General features: G+C 40.9%; 1 protein-coding gene across 2 annotated transcripts in view; it reads right to left on the bottom strand.

Moving 5' to 3' along the window:
• heatr1 (HEAT repeat containing 1) overlaps positions 1-25,818 on the bottom strand; it is an 86,747-nt gene that overhangs the window by 4,276 nt on the left and 56,653 nt on the right. The window contains exons 28-42 of one of the 2 annotated variants that reach the window (XM_041212301.1): positions 24,275-24,396; positions 23,451-23,579; positions 19,635-19,865; positions 18,303-18,432; positions 16,966-17,138; positions 14,318-14,370; positions 10,702-10,825; positions 10,047-10,190; positions 5,869-6,155; positions 5,016-5,166; positions 4,774-4,932; positions 3,165-3,299; positions 1,886-1,990; positions 1,623-1,791; positions 396-550 (exon numbers count right to left, since the gene is read on the bottom strand). In XM_041212301.1, the coding sequence (XP_041068235.1) occupies positions 396-550; positions 1,623-1,791; positions 1,886-1,990; positions 3,165-3,299; positions 4,774-4,932; positions 5,016-5,166; positions 5,869-6,155; positions 10,047-10,190; positions 10,702-10,825; positions 14,318-14,370; positions 16,966-17,138; positions 18,303-18,432; positions 19,635-19,865; positions 23,451-23,579; positions 24,275-24,396 (2,267 nt within the window). The remainder of the gene's footprint in view (positions 1-395; positions 551-1,622; positions 1,792-1,885; positions 1,991-3,164; positions 3,300-4,773; positions 4,933-5,015; positions 5,167-5,868; positions 6,156-10,046; positions 10,191-10,701; positions 10,826-14,317; positions 14,371-16,965; positions 17,139-18,302; positions 18,433-19,634; positions 19,866-23,450; positions 23,580-24,274; positions 24,397-25,818) is intronic. The other variant, XM_041212304.1, reaches the window with a different exon arrangement.

Genomic DNA, 25,818 nt, shown 5'->3' with positions numbered 1-25,818 from the left:
GTAGACAGGAAAGATCAGTGGCTCTCACACAAAAATCATGCAATGTGATCAGCAGTGATAATGTGATGTAAATACTTGAAGGGAAACATTTGTACAGCTATTGGGAAAGGCAGCGGAGTGGGACTAATCCACCAAAAAGCTGGCACAGGGACAACGGGCCAAAGAGCCTCCTTTTGTGCTGTACCATTCTATGATTCTATTTCACCAGTTGCATCAGGAATGCTTCATAGCTTGAGTACATTATGCTTCATCAGTAATCTAGACATAGCATCAGATAAAGACAAGTTGATAGATTACGAGCAATGCACTCATGTGATTGCATGAATTTGTGTTACGCAAACTAGATGGGATCAGATCTGAGAGTTAGAACGAAACATTCAAGCAGCGTTACAAACCTGATCTACTAAGGGCATCATGAGAGTATCAGCTCTTTCCTTACTGACAAATCGTTGAGTGTCATAGAGAAAAATTTTGTGCATGCAGTCACAAACAAATTGAAGCAGTAAGCAAGATTTCTCTACGTTCTTGTCTGAATCAAAGAAAGCTTCGTCTATTTTGGGGATAAAACAAAAAAAAACACAATTTAATACTTGAGTAATTCTGCTGTTGGTTAAAACAACTGCGTTGACGTATTTATTCACAGTGCATTTGATATACAGAAGGAATCTGACATCAATGACTGCTGATTAGGAATTCTATCAAAACTCTGCATGATTCTGAACATTTGATCAAATCTTCCCATAAACCTTCTCTGCACTAAGGGAACAACCCCAGTTTCTCTAGTCTCTTCGCCTAACTGAAGTATTTCATCTCTGGTATCGTTCTCATAAATCTCCTCTATACCCTAAAGCCAAAATTTCCTTAATTTTGCACTCTATTTATAAAGTCAAGGCTACTGTAAGCTTTTTAACAGCCCCCAAAACTTGTCCTGCTACCTTTAAAGATGTGTGCATGTACACGCCCAGTTCTCTGTATTCTGTATCCACTTTGAAATTGTACCATTTTATTTATTCTGCCTTCTCATTCTTCCTACCAAAATGAATCACGTCACACTTCTGGGTACCAAATTTCAACTGGCATATGTCTGTCTATTTCACCAGTCTAGGTCCTCCTGAAGTCTGTGGCTATCCTCCTTGCTGTTTACTACATTTCTGAGTTTTGCATCACCTGCAAGCTTTGAAAGTATGCCCTGTATACCGAGGACTAGATCATTAATCTATGTCAATAAGAGCACTGGTCCTCACACCAATCTTGGAGGAACTTCACATTTCCAACTGTCTGAAAAGCAAGCGTCAACCACCACACTTGCCTGCCTGTCCCTTAGTTAATTTTGTATCCTTGCAGTTGCTCCCCAATTAATCTCAACGGGCTTCCATTTTGCTAACGAGTACTTTTTGAAAGTCCATGCACACATCAACCACATTACCCTCATCTGCTTTCCCTGTTACTTCATCAAAAAGCTCAATCAAGTTGGTTAAACATGATTTGCCTTTAACAAATACGCGTAGGCTACCTACATTTTCCAAGTGTCAATTAATTTTGTCCCAGATTAATGTCTCTAAAACGTTTCCCCACCACTGAGTTATACTAATATTTTTAAAAGTTAATTGATTTCAACTTACCAACTTTGACAGCATTTGTCTGGTTCAGAATATCAGCAAAAGGTTTCACTAACTGCCCAGCAAATAGGGTGAATAACCCTTTCAGCTTGTCTGCAATGCAGTCTGCCAAACGGTAGAATGTAATCATACGGTCTTTAGGGAACCCCTCAGTTTTAGTCCAGTCAAACAGCTGATCAGAAACAAACCGTAAGTCAGCGGCTAAATTTTTTAAAAAATCTACAGAAAAATATCAGGGAGCTGCTCATTTAATATCAATAACATACCTTAAAGAACAGGGGCCTGAAGGTAACCTCTGAAAGTTTCATTATCATAACAACTAGACAGTTAATTACATGTCCCTCAATTTCACCCACTTGGTCCAAACTATCCTGTAGGAGGAAAAGAGAAAAACAAAAGGAAAATTGGTCCTTATATGTTCATTTTAAATAGAATATGAAAAACCAAATCGGCGTAATACTTAACTATATTGTAAACATGAATGTAAAGAAACCCTTCATCAATCAAGCAAAGTAATTGACAGGAGTTTCAAGGTTTTAAGGCCATCAGTACAATATGGCCAGGTTTAACCCATACATCCTTTCGACCATTCAAACTCAATATTGTCCATGACTGTTTTGCAGAAAGCTGACCAGTGTAGAATTTGTGATAAAGTATCAGCAAGAGCAGATTATGAACTGTAGTTGCACATGCAAACTGGTGGCCAAGCGAATGTTTTATGTGAAGCAATTTGATACATAATATAACCTGTACAAGTAAGTAAATGCTTGCATCAAGATTACCTCCTTTGTAACATAGCCACACAGCGAATCGATTTTTATGGGCAAAAAGCAAATGAAGCAGTTAATTCTGCACCAACGACATCCCACAAACAGCAATGAAATGTAAATAATTTTTGGTGGTTAGTTGCAGGAGGAACATTGGTCAAGATAGCAGGGGAACATCCTGCTCTTCTTTAAATCTCATGGGGTTTTCTTTGTCCATCATGCAGCACTGATTTGTAGCCTTTTGTAGTACAGAAGGAGGGCAGTTAGCCCATAATGCCTAAGCTGGCTATGAGTTAACCACAGTCTCATTCCTTTTTAAATTTCCTCTTTTAAATATTCACACATTTCTTTTGAAAAAGGTATTGTGGATTCTGCCTCCATATTTCTTTCCAGTAGGCATTCCATGTCCTAACAACGCCCTGTGCAAAAAAAATCTCAAAAATCTCTCCTTTGGCGATCATCTTAAATTTCTGCTACTAGTTAGCAACTCACCGATCAATCGACCAGCACTGACTCAGTTCTGCATTGCAGTATCAGCCCAAGTTATGAACATAAACCTTAACTAGAGGCTTCGAATCCACTATCTTCTGACCCTCAAGCAATGTTACCAAAGTGAGCCACCAGGTGTTCAAAATTGGCTTAAGTTGTACATTTTGTGTTTAAGTTCAGAGGGATTGTCCCCCCTCCAATTACAAAAGTTACATGAGTAAAATTAATTAGTGATTTTCTTTTTAAAATCTCATTTTGGAAAAAAAAATATTCAATCTGTTCATAATACCTCCAAATGGTCTGCTCTGAAATCCAGGGCTTTGAGGAAGAATAATGTGAGCTCAGATTGATGGGAGTTCAGTTGTTCCTTTTCCACGTTATTAATATGTTCCTTCAGGATATCGAAAAGTGGACCTAAATAACTCTAGAGAAGAAACAAAAAAGTTAGAAACCAGTTCTATTTTCTCATAACTAACACTTTGCATTAGGTGACAAGGCACACCCTGCCAGTGCTACTGTTAGTGTCTGAATCACCTTATTTACAATAGAGGATTCATAAACTGTCAAGTAGGAATAAACAACAGCCATCACTGCCTGATGCTTGCTTCTCCATGTAGCTCCCTGCCTAAGCTAAACAATCTGCTGTTCAATGACAGACTGATGAAATCACAACTGAAACTAAATGGTTGAAAAAAAACATGCAGCATATGCAAAAGTGTGAACAGGTAGGATTCCTTTAGTGTGCAAGATTTTCAAGCCATATGCCATCTTCCCTACTGAATGACAAACCAATCTGCTGTTCAAGCTAAGGGATACTTGGAGTTTGGACGTTCACAAGGTAGTTGAATAAAACAGAAACTGTACATTTCTGTATGATTTGATATGTTTTGTGAGATAAAAGGGCTTCAGGAAAGCAATAAAATGTAAAATCTTGGTATAAGACGGTAAGATAATTAAACCTGAATTAAAATAAATGTATGTTTAGGTATTATGCAAAATTCCAAGCCTGATTAAGCAGCATTTACTATTCATGGGTTTCTGAAAACATTAAGTATCCCACTCAAAATGGTCTGAAAAGAAGTTCACACCAAAATGCTATACAAGTAGCCAACTAAGCTACAGAGTGAAGTGACTAAATCCATAAAATATATCTGAATGCAGATAATTCATCAATCTAGTTAGATGTTTATGACATTTTTTATGATATAAATTGCTACTGCATATTTCACAGCTTTCATTTAATATAAACTCCTGCGTGTAATACAAACATATGAACAAGGAGGAGTAGGCCATTCAGCCCCTCGGGCCTGTTCCGCCATTTAATAAGATCATGGCTGATCAGATAGTAACCTGAAATCTGCATCCCATCCTCTGCCGATAACCTATCACTCCCTTGCTTACCAAGAATCTAACCACCTCTGCCTTAAAAATATTTAAGACTCTGCTTCCACCACCTTTTCAAGAAGAGAGCTCCAAATTTCACCTCATCTCTGTTTTAACCCCTTATTTTTAAACAGTGATCCCTAGTTGTTGATTCTTCCACAAGGGGAAACATCCTCTCCATATCCACCCTGAAAAGGCCCCTCAGAATCTTACATGTTTCAATCAAGTCGCCTCTTACTCTCCTAAACTCCAGCTGATACAAGCCTCGTCTGTCTAACCTTTCCTCATAAGACAACCCACCCATTCCAGGTATTACTCCAGTAAAGCTTCTCTGAACTGCTTACTGTTACAGTACAATAACAAATCTTTCAGGTTAGCACCATGCTATAACCATGAGATTTAACACCCCAAAGCAACAGATGCATAACTTGCAGGCCTCTGGAATTTTTCATCACCTCCAACTCTAAATAGTAGAGAGAAAGAAAACAGAAAACCCAATGGGAAATAACGCTAACCTGATTGGTGTTGGCAAGTTTATCGTAGCATTTGCTAGTCGCCGGCAACAGAACTCGAGATGCTAGCTTTGTGGCCAGCGTAGTTCGAAGCAATGTTAGACGCAGGTCAAGCTGTGAGGAATGGCCTGTCCTTGAAGCAATCTTGGTCAAGTGGGTAACCTACAGGAAAATATCACTGTATGAGTACTTTAGCTTCATGAAAATAACACATGCAGCTTTTGTCAGAATTCTGTGAGGCTTACTTGTGCTAGGATGTCCAGTAGGTAGGGGCTGATGAAATGTGACAGTGTTTCTGCAACCTTCTGCAATGCTGTAACAGCACTTAGTAAATAAATCTCATTGGACGGTAGTTCCTTCTGTTTTTTCAGGGTCTTCAGCAGTCCTGGCACCAGCCTGCACAAAATAAATCCATTCGCAATAAATGTGAACATTGGTAGATTTTCCCAAAAAAAAAAGGTCTATAAACAAGAACAAAAAAAGACACGGCACAACAATGTGTTCGCTTTTTACTTCTACTATTTATCTTTAGTTGAGATTGTACAGAAAGGCACTCAGCAAGTTGAGCACCTCGTGTCGTAACTAAACGCAGTAAATTTTAAGGTAATCTATTCCACTGAGGGACATGGAAAATAGAGAGCAGATGAAATTTAATTTCAAAGTACAAAATTCTCATCTTTATATACAGAATCAGAACAAACTAGTTTGTGCTAAAAAGTTCCCGTTTACTAAATGTAAATCTTAAGAAATCATAGGCTATTCCTATTCAATACATTAACAAGTAAAAGTCTGAAATATTCTTATAAAGGAGTATCTCCACTTTACGCAATAGTACACGACCAAAAAAGAGGTTCTCATCTGCAACTGGGCCTGTAAATTACCCACCATTCAAGAATATAGAACAATTACACTTTGCTTGGAGGGAGAAATTTCTTGTTCTTATATAACCATACTTCCTCTAATGCAACCTGAGCAGTGCCACAAGAAATATTATATAGAAACAAGATTTTTCAGGGTACTACTCTTTTACCTACTGTTACAGTTTACAGTTTTGATGAGTTCTCCTTGTACATTGAGTTTCTTTCTCAGATTCTATACCTTGGAAGCTGTGGTATTGCCAATGCTTTGAGTGCGGTTGTAACTTCAGCTATACAAAGCAATGCACTTCCCAGCACATTCTTTTCCTCCTCTTCATTGCCCATGATGAGGTCAACAGCAGATGCCAGCACAGGTACAAATGAATCCTGGTGATTTGTACCAAAGCACCTGCACAGGAGCTTCAGGCTGAAGAGGGCTGTCTGACGGTTAACGGCTTGTTCCACCTCTTTTTCCTTACAGAAAGCAACGTTCAGAAGTTCCTCAATCAGGCTCAAAAGCAACTTCACCTTGGGAGAAAAGATGCTAGGCTTAAGCAACCATTTCACACAAATATACAAACATGGAGATAAAAGAAAACCAATGAGTCTAGAAATAAAAAAAATTAAAAACTCTCATTCGATGGCACATGCAAATTGCGTTATAAAGGGACATAGAAAGACCAACAAAATGGTCTATAAACAAGGACAAAGAAAAAAGACTTATTGCATATTGCATGGACTGCAGCGGTTCAAGGTGGCGGCTCACCACCACCTTCTTGAGGGCAATTAGGCATGGGTAATAATTGCTGGCCTAGCCAGTGATGCCCACGTCCCATGAACGTAAAAAAGTACATGGGCAGCACAATGGCAGATGAAGCTTAACTTGAGGAAATGTGAGATTATCCACTTTGGATCCAAGAAACACAAATTGGACTATTTTCTTAACATGAGACCAGGAGCTGTGGAAGAATGCATAACAGGTCAATCAACATCCGAAGGAGAAACATAGACTCTCTTTCAGATTGTCATAATGTGGATTCCCTACATTTCCTTAAGTTTTCCATATTGCAAAAACTCAATTATTTGTTGTAACCGAGAGGACCCTCTGGTGGATAACATGGGGAGGCGGTGGCATAGTGGCATTGTCACTGGACTGGTAATCTGGAAACCCAGCGGTAATGTTCTGGGAACCCAGGTTCAAATCCTAAAAAAATCTGGAAGTAAAAGTCTAATGATACCAGTGAAACCATTGCCGATTGTCATAAAAACCCATCTGATTCACTAATGACCACTAGGGAAAGAAACCTGTAGTCCTTACCTGGTCTGGCCTACATGTGATTCCAGGCTAGGCAAAGTGGTTGACTCTTTAATGCCCTCTGAGCAAGGGCAGTTGGGGATGGTCAATAAATGCTGGCCAAACCAGCAACATCCACAAATAATAAAAAGTGATTAAGTGAAAAATTCTCAAGCTACTGGACTGGCTTCTCTAGCTCTCCACCTTTCGATCACTCAGCCCCATTACCCCAGCTGGCATGATCAACTGAGATGTTAACAAGCTGATGTGCGTTGCAGAACAAATAGGGGTAGGCACAAATATTCTCCAAATGCTATGTACTGTGCACACTCAATGCCAGTGGCCTTACAGCAGCCTTCACAGTGACTACCTTGGTGGAAGTGCCAACTTCAAAATCAATACAGACTGCTTAAACACAAGAACATTTAAAGGGGCCTATCTGACAGATCAGTAGACCTGAGCTGTTGACTGAATCAGTATGAGCATGATTACTTTCAGGGTCGAATGCTAAAGCAAAGGGAATTAGAAATTTACTTGAAATGGAAAAATTTGCAGGCTATGGGGAAAATCTCCAAAGAGTTGGCACAGCTATGATAAGCTAAATGGTCTCTTTCTGGTGCTGTATGATCCTATGCAAGGGTCCATGATTTGCTCTGGGGAGCATTTCTGAGGCCAGCTTTCTCAGATCTGTGATGTGTTTTATAGCTGAAACTGTGGTTGTGTGTGCCTGTGTCGAGACCATATAAGTGTTGTGGTGCAGAAAAAGGTCATTCAGCCCATTGTGCCTGTGCCGGCCAAAAAAGAGAAAAAAAAGAAACTGGCTGCTCATTTTAAACCCACTTTCCAGCATCTGGTCTGTAGCCCTCAAGGTTACAGCATTTCAGGTGCAGATCCAGGTACCTTTTAAATGAGTTAAGTGTTTCAACCTCACTCACCAATTCAGGCAATAAATTCCCGACGCCCACCACCCTCGATGAAAAAGTTTTTCATGTTCCCTTTAATCCTTCTACTAATCACCTTAAACCTATGCCCCCTGGTAATTGATCCCTCAGCTGAGGGAAACAGGTCTTTCCTGTCTACCCTATCTAGGCCATCTCATAATTTTGTACACCTCAATTAGGAAACCCCTCACCTTCCTCTAATCTAAGGAAAACAACTCTAGCCTATTCAATCTTTCCCATTGCTGGAATTTTCAAGCCCTAGCAGCATTCTTGTAAATCTCCCCTGTTCTCTCTTCAGAGCAATTATATCTTTCCTGTAATGTGGTGACCAGAACTGGACACAAAATTCCAGCTGTGGCCTAACCAGCATTTTATACAGTTCCAGCATTACATCCCTGCTTTTGTATTCAATACCTCGTCCAATAAAAGGAAAGCATCCATAAAGCTTCCTTTACTCCTTATCCATTTCAGGGACCTGTGGACATGCACACCAAGGTCTCTCAGTTCCTCCATCCCTCACAACATCCTCTCATTTATTGAGTATTCCCTTGCTTTGCTTGCCCTCACCAAATGCAATTGCTCACACTTTTCCAGATTGAATTCCATTTACCATTTTTCCACCCACTTGACCAAACCATTGATATCATTCTGGAGACAACAGCTATCCTCTTCACTATCAACTATACGGCCACTTTTTGTGTCATCTGCAAATTTCCCAATTATGCTTCCCACGTAAGTCTAAATCATTAAAATATACCACAAACAGCAAGGGACCCAACACTGAGCTCTGTGGAACGCCATTAGAAACTGCCTTCTATTTGCAAAAACATCCATCAACCATTATCCTTTGTTTCCTGTCGCTGAGCTAATTTAGGATTCAACTTGCCACCTTCCCCTTTCTCCCATAGGATTTCACTTTTCTGATCAGTCTGCCATGTGAGACCTTGTCAAATGCCTTATTAAAATCCATGTAGACAACATCAACTACACTACCCTGATCAATCCTCCTTGTTACTTCCTCAAAAAATGTGATTGTTAGTAAGACATGATCATCCCCTAACAAAACCATGCTAACTGTCCCTGATCAACCCGTGCCTTTCTATGTGACAGTTTAACCTGTCTCTCAGAATTGATTCCAATAATTTGCCCACCACCGAAGTCAGGTTGACCGGCCTATAATTTTCTAGTCTATCTGTTACACCCTCTTTAAATAATGGTACAATGTTCGCAGACCTCCAACCTCTGGGACCTCGCCTGTATCCAGTGAGGATTGGATAATGATCCTGAGAGCACCCGCTCTTTCCTCCCTGGTTTCTTTTAGCCTAGGATACAATCCATCTGGACCTGGTGATTTATCCACCTTCAAGGATGTCAGTCTCTCCAGTACTTGTTCTCTCATGCTTATTGTATCCAACACTTGACACTCCTCCCCTTTAACTAGAATGTCGCACCAGCCCTCTCCTTAGTAAAGAGAGAGAGAAAGTACTCATTGAGAACCCTGCCCACATCTTCAGCATCAATGTACAAGTACCATGTACAACTCTGATAGGCCCTACCCTTTCCTTAGTTATCTTGCTCTTAACGTGCTGGTAAAACTACTTTGAGTTTTCTTTGATTTTACCTGCCAATATTTCTTCGTATCCTCTCTTTGTTTTCCTGATTTTTTTTTTACTTCACTCCTGTATTTTCTAAACTCCTCTAGGCTTTCTACAGTATTAAGCTTTTTGTGACTATCATAAGCTTTATTTTTCTGCTTTATCCCTGTATGATTCTGGATAACTGGGGGCTCTAGATTTGGCAGTACCACCCTTTTTCTTTTATTTTCCAGATCAGATCAGATCAACTGATTAATCAGCTGGAGAGAGGGCGGTGTTTTGAATCAAAAATGGAATGTTGGAAGCTCTGCCTTGTTCCTTCATCATAAAAAGTTCTTACGGAGGTTCCACTGTTAATGTTTCCCAGCAGCTGAAAGAAATCACTATTTAAATTTTTATGCAAGTAAACTGTAAATACACATCATGACCAGAGCAACAAAGTGAGGACAGAGTATGGCAACACCTGAAACTTCAAGGCTGTGAACCTCAAACTAAGACAGCTTGTACATAATTCAAGTATTTTTAAATCAATACTGTTCATTTAGATAGAAGCGTTTGTGCCTGATTTTAAAGAGAATGAAGAACTCACCTGATGTTCCTGCCACACTGTTCTGTGCTGCTGGAGCTTATTATTGAGGAGATCCATAGCTTTACGTCGAACTGAAGGTAACTGATTACTCATTAGCCCTCGTATCACTGGAATGAAGGTTTCTGTTGGTAGCAAGGCATTCACCTGTACCAGGGAGATAAAGGAGTGTTCAGAGAGATTACTTGGTAATTGAATCCTCATCAAGTCAAATTCATTAGCTAACGCCAGCCAATTCAAGTCATCAAATAGCAAACGCAGTGGCATCATAATACAGATCAGGCAGGACTAGATCATCTGTTTTAGTGATGTCAGTTGAGGGATGCACATCAGCTCTTCTTCAAATAGTGCCATGCAATCTTTTAAGTCCACTTGATGGCAGAAGGGACTTCTCAGTTTAATATTCCCTCTTAAATACAGCACTCCAGCAGTGCAGCATTCCCTCAGTACTGCGCTCAAGTGTCAGCTTGGATTATGTTCCAAGCCACAGAGTGGGGGGTTGAATGGAACCAAATCTGACACCCAAACGAATATTCCTTTCTCATAAGAATCTTTTACAATTATGTTTAAGAAAACATCTGCTTGTCAGTTTGCAAGGAGACCAAATTTAAATTGAAAAGTAAGTCAACAACTAGGACCAGCTAGGTTGAAAACCTACTTTATCTAAGACATCGTACGACCGGTTGAGTAGAGCTCTCCAGAATTTGGCTGTTGGTTTCTCTGCATTCTCCTCCACACTGCGAGCAACCACGTTAATGTAGCACAGAATTTCCTCCAACAAACTAGAGAAACAGAACAGGATCAATGCACTGAAGAACCACTCAGAAAAATGATCCAGGTTTAAGTGCAACCTGATGACCAACAGATCACAAAAAAATTATAAAATACTGAAAGCCTTAGTTGTTTCTACAGTGGTTTACATACCCGCTTCAAATATTATATAATGCAATGTGACAATGTGCTCCTGGTACACACTAGGAGACTAAGACCCGAGGGCACAGCCTCAGGGTATAGGGAAGACTGTTTAGAACAGAGATGAGGAGAAACTTCTTTAGCCAGAGAGTGGTGAATCTATGGAATTCATTGCCACAGAAGGCTGTGGAGGCCAGGTCATTGAGTGTATTTAAGACCGAAATAGATAGGTTCTTGATTGGTAAGGGGATCAAAGGTTATAGGGAGAATGGGGTTGAAAACTTATCAGCCATGATTGAATGGCGGAGCAGACTCGATGGGCCAAATGGCCTAATTTCTGCTCCAATGTCTTCCAGTCCTCTCCTCACAACAAGGTTCTAGCATTAGCTGCTTTCAAAGGGCTAGAAATTCATCATGGCGGCAATCTGAGTCTGCTCCTAGCTTTTTACCTTGAAATCCAGCCGCTGCTTTCTCGCCCAAACTTCTAACTCAGGCTGGGTGAGAACATTATAGTGCAGCGGGTGCCCGAAGCCTTCAGGGTTGTGGGGATGGGGTTGGTGGGGGGCTATCTCCTAGTTATGACACCCCGGAGCTTGGAAGTTATAGGCCAATGTCACTTATTTTTTCTTTTTATCAAAACTAATAGTGGGAAGATCTGAATGATGATAAATTAAGAGTGACACTTGAGGAGTCCCATCACCGCAACACTAAAAGCACCATTCAGCACGTGGACTGCAGCGGTTGAAGAAGCTGGCCTACCACCAACTTCTCGGGGCAACTGCAGGTGGACATAAAATGCAGCATCGCCAGCGTTATCCATATCAGAGGGCAAATAAAAGTAACTAAGACTTATAAATTATTCAGATTCTTTTCTTTAATATATTATAATTTTGTGCACCCACTTTATTCAGCTTTGAGTTAATTTCTGCGCTGATGACAGTTGGATGTAAACTTCAGGTAATGTTTCGCTTTGACATACGAAGTTCATACATTTGAGCTTGTTGAGAAATTATTTGCAGTTGAGCACCAGTGAACATTATAGATTCTGTCAAGTTTTGGATTTTTTTTGGATTATTTTCCTCACAGAAAATTGGAAATGAGTTACACTTAAGCGATATGTTCTCAATTAAAATAGGTTTATGCAGGTTTAGTATTCTACGTATTGCAACCGCTAAGCCAAAGGGGAGTTTATGTGTTAATCTGCTATCTTGCTTCAGGTTTTCTACAAACATCTATGCCTATTATTGTTGGGATTGACGTAATAATGAGTCCAGCAGAGTGGGTCTGCTCAACAGTGTGTGCCTGTGTTTAGCCGATATCATTGATAGACCCACTGGCAAATTATTGAATGTGGAAGCTGGGGAGGCAGCCCAACCACTTCCTGGGGTTAGATGTAACAAAAAGGAGAGGAAAATCTGTTTCTGTGGTCAGCCTGACCGGCTGAGAGAAATACCTAGATGGCTTATTGAAGCCATAATTTGTTTTAATATTAGACCATCCAAAAGCAAACAGTAGTCAGACTGCTTATCCAGAGTAAGACTGCAAGCTTATTACTTTCTTTATTCATGAGGAGGAACTGGAACTGAAAATAAGTGGCGAGTTGTGACTATAACCTATCCTGTGTATTCACTTGCTGTCTGTAAGATTATGCAGGTGGACAATTCACATCAGACCTGGTCTCACTGAAACTGCTTTCAGTCTGCCTATAAAAGATTCAAGGAGTACAAGAGAGGGCACGTATGAAAGGGATTGGAAAAGGCTACAACCCCTCAGAAGATGGACAAAGCAGTTCCTGAATGTGTTTGACCCCTTTTCTATAAGAACTTTTAACAGGAGCTTGGTGCTTGGACCAGGATATGCACTCAGAATGGGACTCACTGACTGATTATTTTAATGCAGTGGAATACCTTTTTTTAATACATATTTAAGTACGTTAGGTCTCTGTGATAGATTGATTTTATTTTGTTATTATTCATTTATATGTAATTTTTTTAACAAATGAACAATTTTACCCAAAATGAATTTCCGTGTTGATAATAAAGTGAAATTGAGTTGACACAATATCCAGTTAATTACAAGTGAGTGCTTCTGTTACCACACCTGGCTTATGCTAATGTATGATTAGATATTGAACAATACAGGCAGGATCCTGAATTTAAGACAGGGATTGCTTATAGGAGGGACAGCACTGCTGATCCCATGTGAATGCCTAAGCTAGATGAAGCTAAATGAAATGACAGCGACTGCCCTTGACATCAAGGCTGCATTTGAGCAAGTGCGGCATCAAGGAGCCCTAACAAAACTGGAGTCAATGGGAATCGGGGGAAAACTTTCCACTGGTTGGCATCATAACTAGCACAAAGGAAGATACTTGTGGTTGTTGGAGATCAATCATCTCAGTTCTAGGACATCACTGCAGAAGTTCCTCAGGGCAGTGCCTTCGGCCCAACCATCTTCAGCTGCTTCATCATTTACCTTCCTTCCATCATAAGGTCAGGAGTAGGGATGTTCACTGATGATTGCACAATGTTCAGCACCATTTACGACTCCTCAGATACTGAAGCAATCCATGTCCAAATGCAGCAAAACCTGGACAATATCCAGGCTTGGGCTAACAAGTGGCAAGTAACATTTGCGTCACACAAGTGCCAGGCAATGACCATCAACAAGAGAGAATCTAACCATTGCCCCCTGACATTCAATGGCATTACCATGCTGAATCCCTCAATATCAACATCCTGGGGTTACCAGTGACTAGAATAGAACTGGGCCAGCCATATAAATTCTCTGGCTACAAGAGCAGGTCAGAGGCTAGGAATTCTGCAGTGAGTAACTCACCTCCTGACTCCCCTGAGCCTGTCTACCATCAACAAGGCACAAGTTAGGAGTGTGATGGGATACTCTCCACTTGCCTGGATGAGTGCAGCTCCAACAACACTCAAGAAGCTCGACACCATCCAGGGCAAAGCAAGCTGCTTGACTGGCACCCCATCCACAAACACTGACTCCCTCCACCACCAATACACAGTGGCAGCAGTATGTACCATCTACAAGATGCACTGCAGGAACTCATCAAGACTCCTTAGGCAGTACCTTCCAAACTTATGACCGCTACCATCTAGAAGGACAACGACAGCAGATGCATGGGAACACCACCACCTCCCCAACAGCAGTGTGGATGTACCTACTACACCACATGGACTGCAGTGGTTCAAGAAGGCAGCTCATCACCACTTCTCAAGGGCAATTAGGGATGGGCAATAAATGCTGGCTTAGCCAACAATGCCCACATTTCATGAATTAATTTTAAAAAGCCAAAAATTTGTAACAATCACTATAAACTGCAACAGACAATTGGTTACCTTTGTTCAAGCTTCTGCAAAACTTTCTCTTCAGAATTGTTACAATCTGCAACCTAATATAAAAAGCAAAGAAATTCAGTGAGCACACATAACATTTAACAGGAACTATTTTATAAAGCCAGCCGTCTTCCAGCACAGTGTAAAGAATCCACAGCATGGAACGAAGACATTTGGTTCAAGTGGACTATGTAGGTGCTTATATTCCACACAAGTTTCCTCCTAGTCTAAATTACTTCTTCATATGCCGCTCCCATATTCCTCTATTCCCTTCTCCCTTATGTAAGCAATGGGCCTCCTTTTAGTACCCATAAAAATTACTGTGATTAGCAAGTTTCAATTGAAGGAATGCAGTTTTTTTTTTAAACTTGACAGTACAAATGATTTCCCCAGATAGACCATTTTCTGTAACAGACCATACTGATAGCACTGTCTGTAAAAGGAGATTAGTAAATTATTCCACCCTAGCGTCCATGGGACCCCTTATTTTGAATTAAGAACAGAAAATGCTAGAAATGCTCAGCAAGCCAGGCAGCAAACGTGGAGAGGAAAACAGAGTTAACGCTACATGTTGATGACCATTCATTAGAACGTTACTTTGGTTTAAATCAACATGCACTTCAAAAAAAATCCAGACTTCTTCCTCAGCCAAATCCCATCCAGTTTCTTTCCCCCTTGACAGTAAACATGCTTGTTCAAAATTGTTTTTATTTTCAAACTACTCAACATAGTCCCCAAATCAGTCATCTGGAGCTTCACAAGTGACATGTTCTTAATTTTTAATTATCACAAATGTGAAGTGGTTCCAGTTTTCACTCAGTACAAATAAAACTTGTTGCTAACTAGGCACTTTGAGACTCCCAAATAAATTGTTCATTAATGGAATTAGCTTGAAAAGGTACTCCAGTAAGCATTAAAACCAGAGCATTATTTTGCTGTTTTCAAGTAAAATAAATGGTGAACTGAAGCATCACAGTAGAATTGGGAATGGGTCAGGTGTTGTGAAGCTGCATTGAGGAATAAATAATTGACAACTTTGCACAGCATTACGCAGGATATATGGCACAGAAACAGGACATTCAGCCCAACAAGCCTCATCTAAATCTATCATTCTAACCCTCCATTCCCTTCTCGCTCATATGGTTGCCTAGCTTCCCCTTAAATGCAGCTACATCATTCACTTTGACCACTCCCTGCGGTAGGAAGTTCCACATTCTTACCACTCTTTGGGTAAAGGAGATTATTCTGAATTCCCTATTGGGTTTCTTAGTTTCCATCTTATACTGATGGCCTCTAGTTATGTTCTTCCTCACAAGTAGGAACATTCTCTCTGTATCCACTCTATCAAAACCTTTCATAATTTTAAAAACTTCTTTTAGGTCACCCCTTGCCTTCTTTTTTCAAGAAAAAAGAGACACAGCCTTTCAAAACTTTCTTGATATTGTCATGCCCAGGAGACATGAAGGAAAATATATATCATCCTGGCTACTTTACAGAATTATCTTTTTAAAAAAATGGACAAAGGCTTTACACTGCCTGAAGCTTGACTCACTATGGCTCACACAAAAGGAATTTCTAGCTTTCAGAAAACAGCAAGAATCTCATTATCTCTAAAGAGGCACTAATGCCCCCTGTGACTGTAGAAATCAAATTCCAAGGAAATGCACAATGACCCACTACATTTCTAAAGCAGAGCTCTGGCCAACAGAGATGAAATATCTGAATACAGACCAAGAATATACATCCTTTTTCCAAACCAAAGGGAAGAAGTGGGAGTTATATCTACTGGAACATCTGAACTTTGATACCAGTGTCTACTGCAAGGCTGATTCATCTCGACATGCTTCTCCCATCATCGAAGTCAGCACTGCTGCAAAAGTGAATCCCCCACATAAGTTTCAGCTGGCTAACCTCCCTGAAGGAATACACCATTGGACTTTTGATTCTGGACTCACATGAAACAATAATTCTTACTTTGCAGTCTTTGCGCTGTACCCCCTTTCCCTCATGCCTCCTGTAGTGTGTGAATGAACCGGTGGCTATGTTGTGAACCCCTTCCTGCGTTTTTGAGTGGATGTAAAATAAACTAACCTTCTGATTTTATCCTCTCTTGAGTTTGCTGTGGGATTATTAATAGAGGATTGGATCACTCCAAAAAAACTGAAAGAGTTGGGAAAATACGCCACTGCTCATAAGGGGGGGAAAATCAAAAACATCTTTCTGTTTATGGAAAGGTGGTGAGAGGAAAAATCAGGGCGTTTTAAATTAAACCCCTCCTGTCTGTAACAATATGTAACCTGCGCATTTCTGTTATCATCCTTGTAAACTTTCCCTGCACCCTCTCCAGTGCTTCGACATCTTTTTTATAATTGAGAATTTTTTTTTGGCAGTGGGATGGCAAGGTAGATTGGAGAATTCTGTACAAACAGGCCTTGGTTTGGACCTGGAGGTAGCTAGGCTATTTACTGAAATCTATGGAATTAAGTGGATCTGCACAATAAACTGGATCCAGTCTGCTGAAGAGGTAAGAAATGAACAGTGATCTACCGCAAATCGAGTAAAGCACCTTCAATATTAAGTACTAAAATATCCAAGATATACAAACCATTGTTTACAACTAATTATTTAAATTAGAAGCGAACCAAAATTACCTTTCCAACAAAGCTATTGGAGGCGAGAATCTGAGCCATGAATGACACAGAAAGAAATTTGAAATGCCGTAGCTGTTTAGCTGTGTGAGTGTCTACGTTGAACAGTGGTTCCACTTCACTCGGGTTCCTTGCTTTGCTTCTGGTTGTCCTCATTATTCCCTGTCCTTCGGCTGCTTTTAAGTAAAAGGGTCAAGAAATCAATTTGCAAAAACATTTTCTCGAAAAGGAATTCTGTATGTGTTAACACGGAATTTTAGAAGTCTAGGTATTAGGGCAATTTAGCAACAAAACAATGATCAATCATATTAGCATGTAACAGGAGAGAATAGCTGCACTAGTGTTAGGCAGACTGAGAAGCTTTTGGGAAGCTTTTCAGAACATGTCTGAACTGGTGAAAACTAGAAAGCTGAAACGTTAATGAGGTAAAATTATCATGAAAGAAACAAAAACACATTTGGGCAATAAAGCTCACTGCACTAGGTCACCTCCGCCTTGAATAGAGAATGGTGTGTGGAGGCAACACACTTTAAAACATATACAAACCACAAAAGAGCTGAATTAACTCCACCCTAAATAAAACGATCTACATTGCATTCTTAACCAGTAAAGCAATTCAAAAATCAATGAGATCAAATGTAAACAGACTGGGGTGAACTCCTGCTGGTGTCTTTCTACTTGTCCACTATTACGTCAGTGGGACAGCCATGTAAATGGTGGGAAATTGATTCAAATACTCTTTCCCCAGGGCTTCTGTAGTGCTTCTACTGACGTTACAGTGGATAAAGCAGAGAACACTCTTAGGTATTAATGAATAAATTTGCTTTACTCATAAAGCAAAATGAGTCCTCTAGCTGGAGATAAAGATTAGTAATTTAGTTTTAATACTGCAATGTTTTTATTCTTCATAATTTTAGAGATCTGCAGAATTTTCAAGTTACAATGTTAAAAAAAGACACACAAAATCACCCTGACAGGGAACAGTGACTATTTGCAGCTAACCATACAGGAACAGCTCAAAAGTTTAAGCAATCAGTACAGGGAAGCTGCATAGTCAGACTTCAAAGTCATATATTAGGTTGAAAATAAAAATCAGGACTATTTTACAAAAGGATTTTATAATGGGCAGTGTTGGGGAGATAGGTCACCAAAAAACATTATTCTATCAGGCCAACAGAACTTCAGCTTTTTGAATGTTCTGCCCTGGGACATGCCTTCTCCCTATTTAAATGACACCATCGTTATTTAACTACAGTTAGGCTGAATTAGGTTTTGCTGAAATGATGTGGAATGATGTCGAATGTTTATCTGATGTCAACGACATGTCACTTTGTACTTACTTTGTTCCTTGTCTTCTGGGAGCTGGGGTAAGTAACGCAAAATATTGATGAAACTCTGGAGCTGCTCCTGAACACTGAATTCGCAGCAAACAGCAATCCAGAACTCAACATCTCTTTCCAAAACAGCCTCCTATTAAATAAAAAAACAGCTTTGTTGGAGAGGCAAATAAAATCCAATTCATAAGTAACTGCTTTAAACAACAGAAATTCAGTTGGGCAAACTGCCCCGGGGTGGGGAGTGGGAGAAAGAGATGTGAATGACCCTTTCCTGAAATGACTGTTTCAACTTGGAGCAAGCAAAGTCTTTCTTTCCTTTAAACAAGGCTTAATTTTCATGCATTACTCTCTAACATCTAACATTACAACTATTAAAAACTAAATGGATACGGCTTGAGTGCCACTACATTCTTTTGTCAAGATGTAGTTCTTTCTCTATTTTGTAAGTACAGCAAAATAAAAGTTATTAAGTACAAGTAAACAAATATTTCTTAGTGACTAAATTCTGTAGGTTTCCAGATGAAATGCTAAATAGCAACCATTCCTGGGAGAGGGCCTCTCCATTAGGGGCTGGGAAAGGAAAGTTGGAATTACCAGAAGGCTAAAAGTTTAAGCCCCATATTCAATTTAGCTTGCTCTCTAGTTGAACGTTGCAGATTTTCAGTTGGCAGATGCAATGGAGTACAGAACTGAATCATAACGGAAAAATGCCGATTATAGTAGGCAATCCTCTGAAAATCTGATAAAATGATAAATCTTTCCTCAGCTGAAAGAGAAAAAGAACTATACTCAGTCACCATTGGAACATGACTGTCTTATGCATTTTCCCCCCTCGCTTTTCTCTCCACTCATCCTATTCATGTATTTTCATTTGGCATCTCTCTGGATTTTGTACAGCCTCTCAGCACAAAACTGTTCCTCAGCCTTAATGGTGCTGTTTACCATCAGCTGCAAAGTGGTGCATAATAACGGCAAAGACCAACTCACCGTTAGTGACTTTTCCATCAAGTAATCATTTTTAATTAAAGAAAAAAATTAAGCAGTAATTAAATTTGAAAAAAAAAATTGGCCAATAAATATCAGATGTAATCTCCACAATACTTTAAATAGTACAATAAGCAACATTAATCACATTTAATATACAAGGAATTTTAGATACAGGAAAAAAAAAACAAATGGCCTAAAAACCTTTATGACTCATCTCAATCTCTTGTACTCTTTTCTCACCCAATCATTCTTATTTCCGAACCATTGAACAAGCAATTTGTTCTTTCGCAGGCAAGTGCAGAGTGATTCCTACTTTTAGCTATCTATTCTAAAATACAGGGGTTTTACCTTTTCACCATTGCTTGCTGCAGAAGTGGTCTTGGTCACGTGCTGCTCAAAAAGAAGCAACAGGAGGGTCCAAAGGAAGCGCTCCGCACTCACTGTGCTAATGAGCTGTGCAAGGATGGGTACTCGCCTGTGCTCAGGCACATGTGGCATGGCATCCACAAACACGTGGATGATTTTTCTAACAACATCTTCCACATTCTGTTTGGTTTCTGCAGAACCTTCATCATCCGCCTGCAAAACACCAATATAAATAAGAGGCAAAATGGTCAAAAATCACAAAAGGAAGAGAAGAACCATCATATTTACGAGCAGTGCAGCGAACTGTGATCGTCAATCTTGATTTGCAACTTTGGTCTTTTTTTTTAAAAAAAAGTGCCATCCCACCCATTCCCCCATGGATTCAAATCATGTTAAAGTAAGTAAAACTCTGCACAAAATTTTAACATCCTTATCTGGAAGTCACATCGAAGTGGCAGTTTCTGCTGTAAAATGTATTATTTTAATGGTCTACCTTGAACTGTAAAGATAGCTTTTGCAAGACATAAAATGGTTTCAAGGAGCTACTTCCAACCACTTGCAGTTTGAATAACTATGGAACGAGGTGAACCCTGGGCTGCAAATTTCAGAAGTACATAAGCTCAACAAACAACAACTATGCAAGAGCGAAAGCAAATGTAACACAATGCATATTACTCCAAAATGATTTTCTAACTTTTCCATTTCTACTCAACATGCCAGTGTAACTAAGTGTGCAAGGGCAACTGTTCACAAAATGATGAATCATTGCCACCAGAGACTACTACATTGTAAAGTAGTTATAATGCACCTTTAGTGGCTTTGAACAAGTAGGTACCTACATAGGAATGGGGCTCTGTCACCCTCTTGAGTTTACCTACAGTGCTGGTTGACAGACAGCTCATTATTTATATTTTTCTCTGAAGACACTGACTTCCATATGGGAAAACAGCCCTACAGGTACAAATTACTTTCTGGCTTTTCTCCCACATGAGCATTATTTGCACGTAAGCCGAGAACATGGGCTATCTATTAGCAGAGGACACCACAGTTGAGCTCAGTCATGTCCCCACCCAGTGATCTTGCCAAATGGGGTTGATTTCAAACAGATTTAGCAACTCAAGACATGTCATCCATGAGGCGCTGTGGGCCATCAGCAGCAGCAGAATTGTATTCAACCACAATCTGTAACCTCATGGCCTAGCATATCCCCCACTCTACCATTACCATCAAGCCAGGGGATCAACCCTGGTTCAATGCAGGAGGGCATGCCAGGAGCAGCACCTGGCATACCTAAAAATGAGGTGTCAACCTGGTGAAGCTGCCAAACAGCATCTGCAGCAAGTGACAGAGCTAAGCTATTCCACAACCAATGGATCAGATCTAAGCTCTGCAGTCCTGCCACATCCAGCCATGAATAGTGGTGGACAATTAAACAACTCACTGGAGGAGGGAAGTCCACAAATATCCCCATCCTCAATAATGGGGTAGCTCAGACCCAGCATGTCAGTGCAAAAGATAAGGCTGAAGCACTTGCAACATTCATCAGCCAGAAGTGCCAAGCGGATGATCCATCTCGGCCTCCTCCAGAGGTCCGCAGCATCACAGATGCCAGTCTTCAGCCAATTCAATTCACTCCACGTGATGTCAAGAAATGGCTGAAGGCACTGGAAACTGCAAAGGTTATGGGCCCTGACAATATTCCGACAATAGTATTGAAGACTTGTGCTCCAGAAACATGCCGCACCCCTAGCCAAGCTGTTCCAGTAGTTACAACACTGGCATCTACCCCACAATATGGAAAATTGCCCAGGTATGTCCTGTACAGAAAAAGGAGGACAAATCCAACCCAGCCAATTACCGCCCTATCAGTCTACTCACGATGATCTGTAAAGTGATGGAAGGGGTCTCAACAGTGCTATCAAGCTGCAATTGCTCAGCAATAATCTGCTCACTGACGCTCAGTTTTGATTCTACCAGGGGCACTCAGCTCCTGACCTTGTTACAGCCCTGGTTCAAACATGGACAAAAGAGCTGAACTCCCGAGGTGAGGTGAGAGTGACTGCTCTTGACATCAAGGTTGCAATTGACCGAGTGTGGCACCAAGGAGCTCTAGCAAAACTGGAGTCAATGGGAATCAGGGGAAAACTCTGCTGGTTGGAGTAATATCTAGCACAAAGGAAGATGGATGTGATTGTTGGATGTCAGTCATCTCAACTCCAGTACATCACTGCAGGAGTTCTTCAGGGTAGTGTCTTAGGCTCTACCATCTTCAGCTGCTTCATCAATGACCTTCCTTCCATCATAAGGTCAGAAGTGGGGTGTTCGCTGATGATTGCACAATGTTCAGCACCATTTGCGACTCCTCAGATACTGAAGCAGTCCATGTCCAAATGCAGCAAGACCCGGACAATATCCAGGCTTGGGCTGACAAGTGGCGCCACACAAGTGCCAGGCAATGACCATCTCCAATAAGAGAGAATCTAACCATTACTTCTCGACATTCAATGGCATTACCATCTCGGAATCGCCCACTATCAACATCCTTGGGGTTACCATTAACCAGAATCTGAACTGGACTAGCCATATAAATACTGTGGCTACAAGAGCAGGTCAGAGGCTCAGAATCCTGCGGCGAGTAACTCACCTCTTGATTCCCCAAAGCCTGTCCACAATCTACAAGGCACAAGTCGAAAATGTGATAGAATGCTCAACCACTTGCCTGGATGAGTGCAGCTCCAACACTCAATAAACTCGACACCATCCAGGACAAAGCAGCCCGCTTGATTGGCACCCCATACACCAACATTGACTGCCTCCACCACCGATGCACAATAACAACAGATGCACTGCAGAAACTCACCAAGGTTCCTCAGACAGCACCTTCCAAACCCACGACCACTACCAGCCAGAAGGACATTTGGCAGCAGATACACGGGAACACCACCACTTGGAAGTTACCCTCGAAGCCACTCATCACCCTGACTTGAAAATATATCACCGTTCCTTCACTGTCGCTGGGTCAAAATCCTGGAACTCCATCCCTAACAGCAGTATGGGTGTATCTACACCACATGCACTGCAGCGGTTCAAGGGCAATTAAGGATGGGCAATAAATGCTGGTGAAGCCCACATCCCCTGACTGAATAAAAAAAAGGTTCAGTTCAGTTTCTCGTCAATGGCAATCCCCAGGACGTTGATAGTAGGAAATTCAGCAATGGCAATGCCAATCAATGTCATGAGGAAGTGGTTAGATTCTCTCTTATTGGAGATGGTCATTGCCTGGCACTTGTATGGCGTGAATGTTACTCGCCACTTATCAGCCCAAGCCTGAATATTGTCCAGGTCTTGCTCCATATGGACACGGACTGCTTCAGTATCTGAAGCGGTTGCAAATAGTGCGAACATCATGCAGTCATCCACGAACATCCCCCCCTCGATGGAGGGAAGGCGCACTGATGAAGCAACTGAAGATCGTTGGCACTAGGATTCCTGCAGCGATGTCCTGGGACAGAGATGACTGACCTCCAACAACCATCTTCCTTTGTGCTAAGTATGATTCCAACTAAATCAAATTAAATCTTTGTTATAAATTTCTCCTTGCTCCTCTGATGATGCTGACTATATCTGGGGCTAGGGGTTCACTCATCAACAACACTTACCTTGCTCAAGTGAGCTTGGACAGTGAACATTAACTTTGTCATAGTGGCTATGGCTGCCATTGCTAATCCCATCCTCACTCCCTCAGGCATCGGGAGATTTTTTTTTTCATTAACATTAAAAAAAATTACCATGACTTACTCGAATAAGTGCTGGGATTACGGTCTGTACTGTCTTGTTTATCACTTGGAAACTGTAGCTGTCATCTAGTCGCATCACATTGGCACCCATGAAGGTAAAAATGGGCATGATATTATGAAGAACCTTGTCCTACAAAATAAATGCAAACAAAAATTAAGCAAATGCCAAAATGTGGTTAATACTGCAGTAATAAAAGAGATCTGTGCACTTAGAAACAAGACAAAAAAACGGTCAAGGAGGATCAGAAATACTGAGTAACGAATGCATTAACGCACTTGTCTTTTCACAGCAGTGCTAAAGGTTATAATTGGAAAATGGAGCACATAAGTACTTTAAGGGAGAGAAAAAGAGAGTTTACAAAGTACAACTAAAATAACACGAGAGTTTAATGATGGACATATGCACACCTGCACTTTAAAATCCATGTAGGTTGGAGTAGAAGTGCGCACACAAGACAAAGTACAGGCCCTACAGCGTTCCTCTCTGGTGTTCACCAAACCCTTTGACCCCTCCCCTGTGCTCCAGTCCATCTCACGATGCTGTTGCACCTAAGATGCCATCCTAGTACTCCAGAGCCTAAGCCTGCCTTGAAAGTTGGTAAATCAGTATCCATAATAATATCCTTTAGAAGTACACTGTGTTTATTTAACATAGCATGAGGACCTTGTTCTTATAAAATCTCTGACTCACCATGAGCCCCATCACAGGATATCTGCTGGCAGGCAATAATTATTCCAAATGATTCAAAAAGCCTTTGAAAATATCACCTGACCAGGCCCAAAGCCCCCCAACCCCTCCCCACAGTTAGGACAGGTTGCACTTACAGGGAACATTCCAGCAGCAGCACCCAGGAGCAGTAAAGCATGATGATGTGTCTGAGGCATATTAGAAGCTCTGACGCATTGAACAATTAGCTCCACGTTAAACTTCTCTTCATCAAGGACATCTATAAAATCAAAGTTGAAAATGAAACCACCTGCTTAGCTTTTTGTGCAAGTTATCAGTAGCATATCACATTTAGAAAATGATGGGAAATATTTACAAAACAAAGGCCATTTCCCCAAGCCTGAAAAATCATAAAATAAATTTTCATGATCAATTTTCTCTCCTTCGGCTCCAACACCATGTCTGTGGCTATTCTTCAATGTGGAAGCAAACTGTGACCATGCAAAGACTTCTAACAGAAAGGGTATCACAAGCAATCCTCTGATCAGGAGCCTGGCTTAATGCCTCCCCCGCCTAGACGATGGATACTACAAATTGTAGCACCAACCTGGAGATTCCTTTGTCTCCCCTGCCTGAGTAGGATCTCTGCTAGGCAACTTCAGTTTACATGAATGAAAGAGAAATTACTGTGACTTGTTCCCCCTTACAACAATGCATCAAAAAAACTGTGGTATGGGACAGGGTGTTACATTTCTGAAATAAAAACAGAAAATGCTGGAAAAACTTAGCAAGCCTGACAGCATCTGTGCAGAAAGAAACAGAGTTAATGTTTCAAGTCTGTATGACTTCTTCAGAGCTAAAGAGAAGTAGAAAGTGATGGAATTTATATTGTGTAAGGGAGGTGGAGCAGGTAAAGCAGGATAGAAGGTCAGCGATAGGTAGGAGCTAAAGAAAGATTAACAAAGATATCATGGACACAAGACAAAGGGAGTGTTAATGGTAGTGGTAAGGGCTGAAGAAGGTACTGATAGTGGCATAAAGGTAAGAAAGCAGAATGTGTGAATAGCATTTCTATTCTGGAAGTGGTTAGCTAATACTGTTACCATAGGTCCATGGTGGTGATCTCTCTCTTTGTGCAGAACTCGATACACACATAGGGAAAGCAGCTACCATCTTTGGCCGACTCTCAAAAGGTGTATGGAATAACACCAAGTTGAATCTTAGGACCGAGACGCTGGCTTATGAGGCCTGTGTTCTCACCACTTTGTGGTGACATTACTTGCGGGCTGGCGTGCGCCACCCTGACGATCAGTGGTTGGGAACGGGTACCAACATTGTAAACAATTCACAATGACACCAGATAACCACTTCATATGTGACATTCATGGTAGAACCTGCCTTTCACAGATTGGTTTCTTCAGCCATCAGCAAAAGTGCACCACATGACACACCTGGCAACAGGAGGCTGGAATACAGCCAATCCTTTGTGGCAGACCAGGTAATGGTACCTGAACAAGCTGAGTTCTGAATACCGTAGGATGCCGCTGAAAAGTTACCAACCAGATTGGTTTAATGGTGGGACCTGAAAGAGCTGACCTGGTTCTAGGTGTAGTGGTTCTCCCAAGGGCTCCAGATAACCTTGGAGGACAATGACCCAACAGGTTGGGTGGCCTTAGCTGGACAAAGAAAAGGAAGGTTAACA

This window comes from Carcharodon carcharias, chromosome 2 (assembly GCF_017639515.1).
Source record: "Carcharodon carcharias isolate sCarCar2 chromosome 2, sCarCar2.pri, whole genome shotgun sequence".
Classification (NCBI taxonomy): domain Eukaryota; kingdom Metazoa; phylum Chordata; class Chondrichthyes; order Lamniformes; family Lamnidae; genus Carcharodon; species Carcharodon carcharias.
Note: the sequence above shows the minus strand (reverse complement) of the source record. Positions and strands in the feature narration are given on the sequence as shown.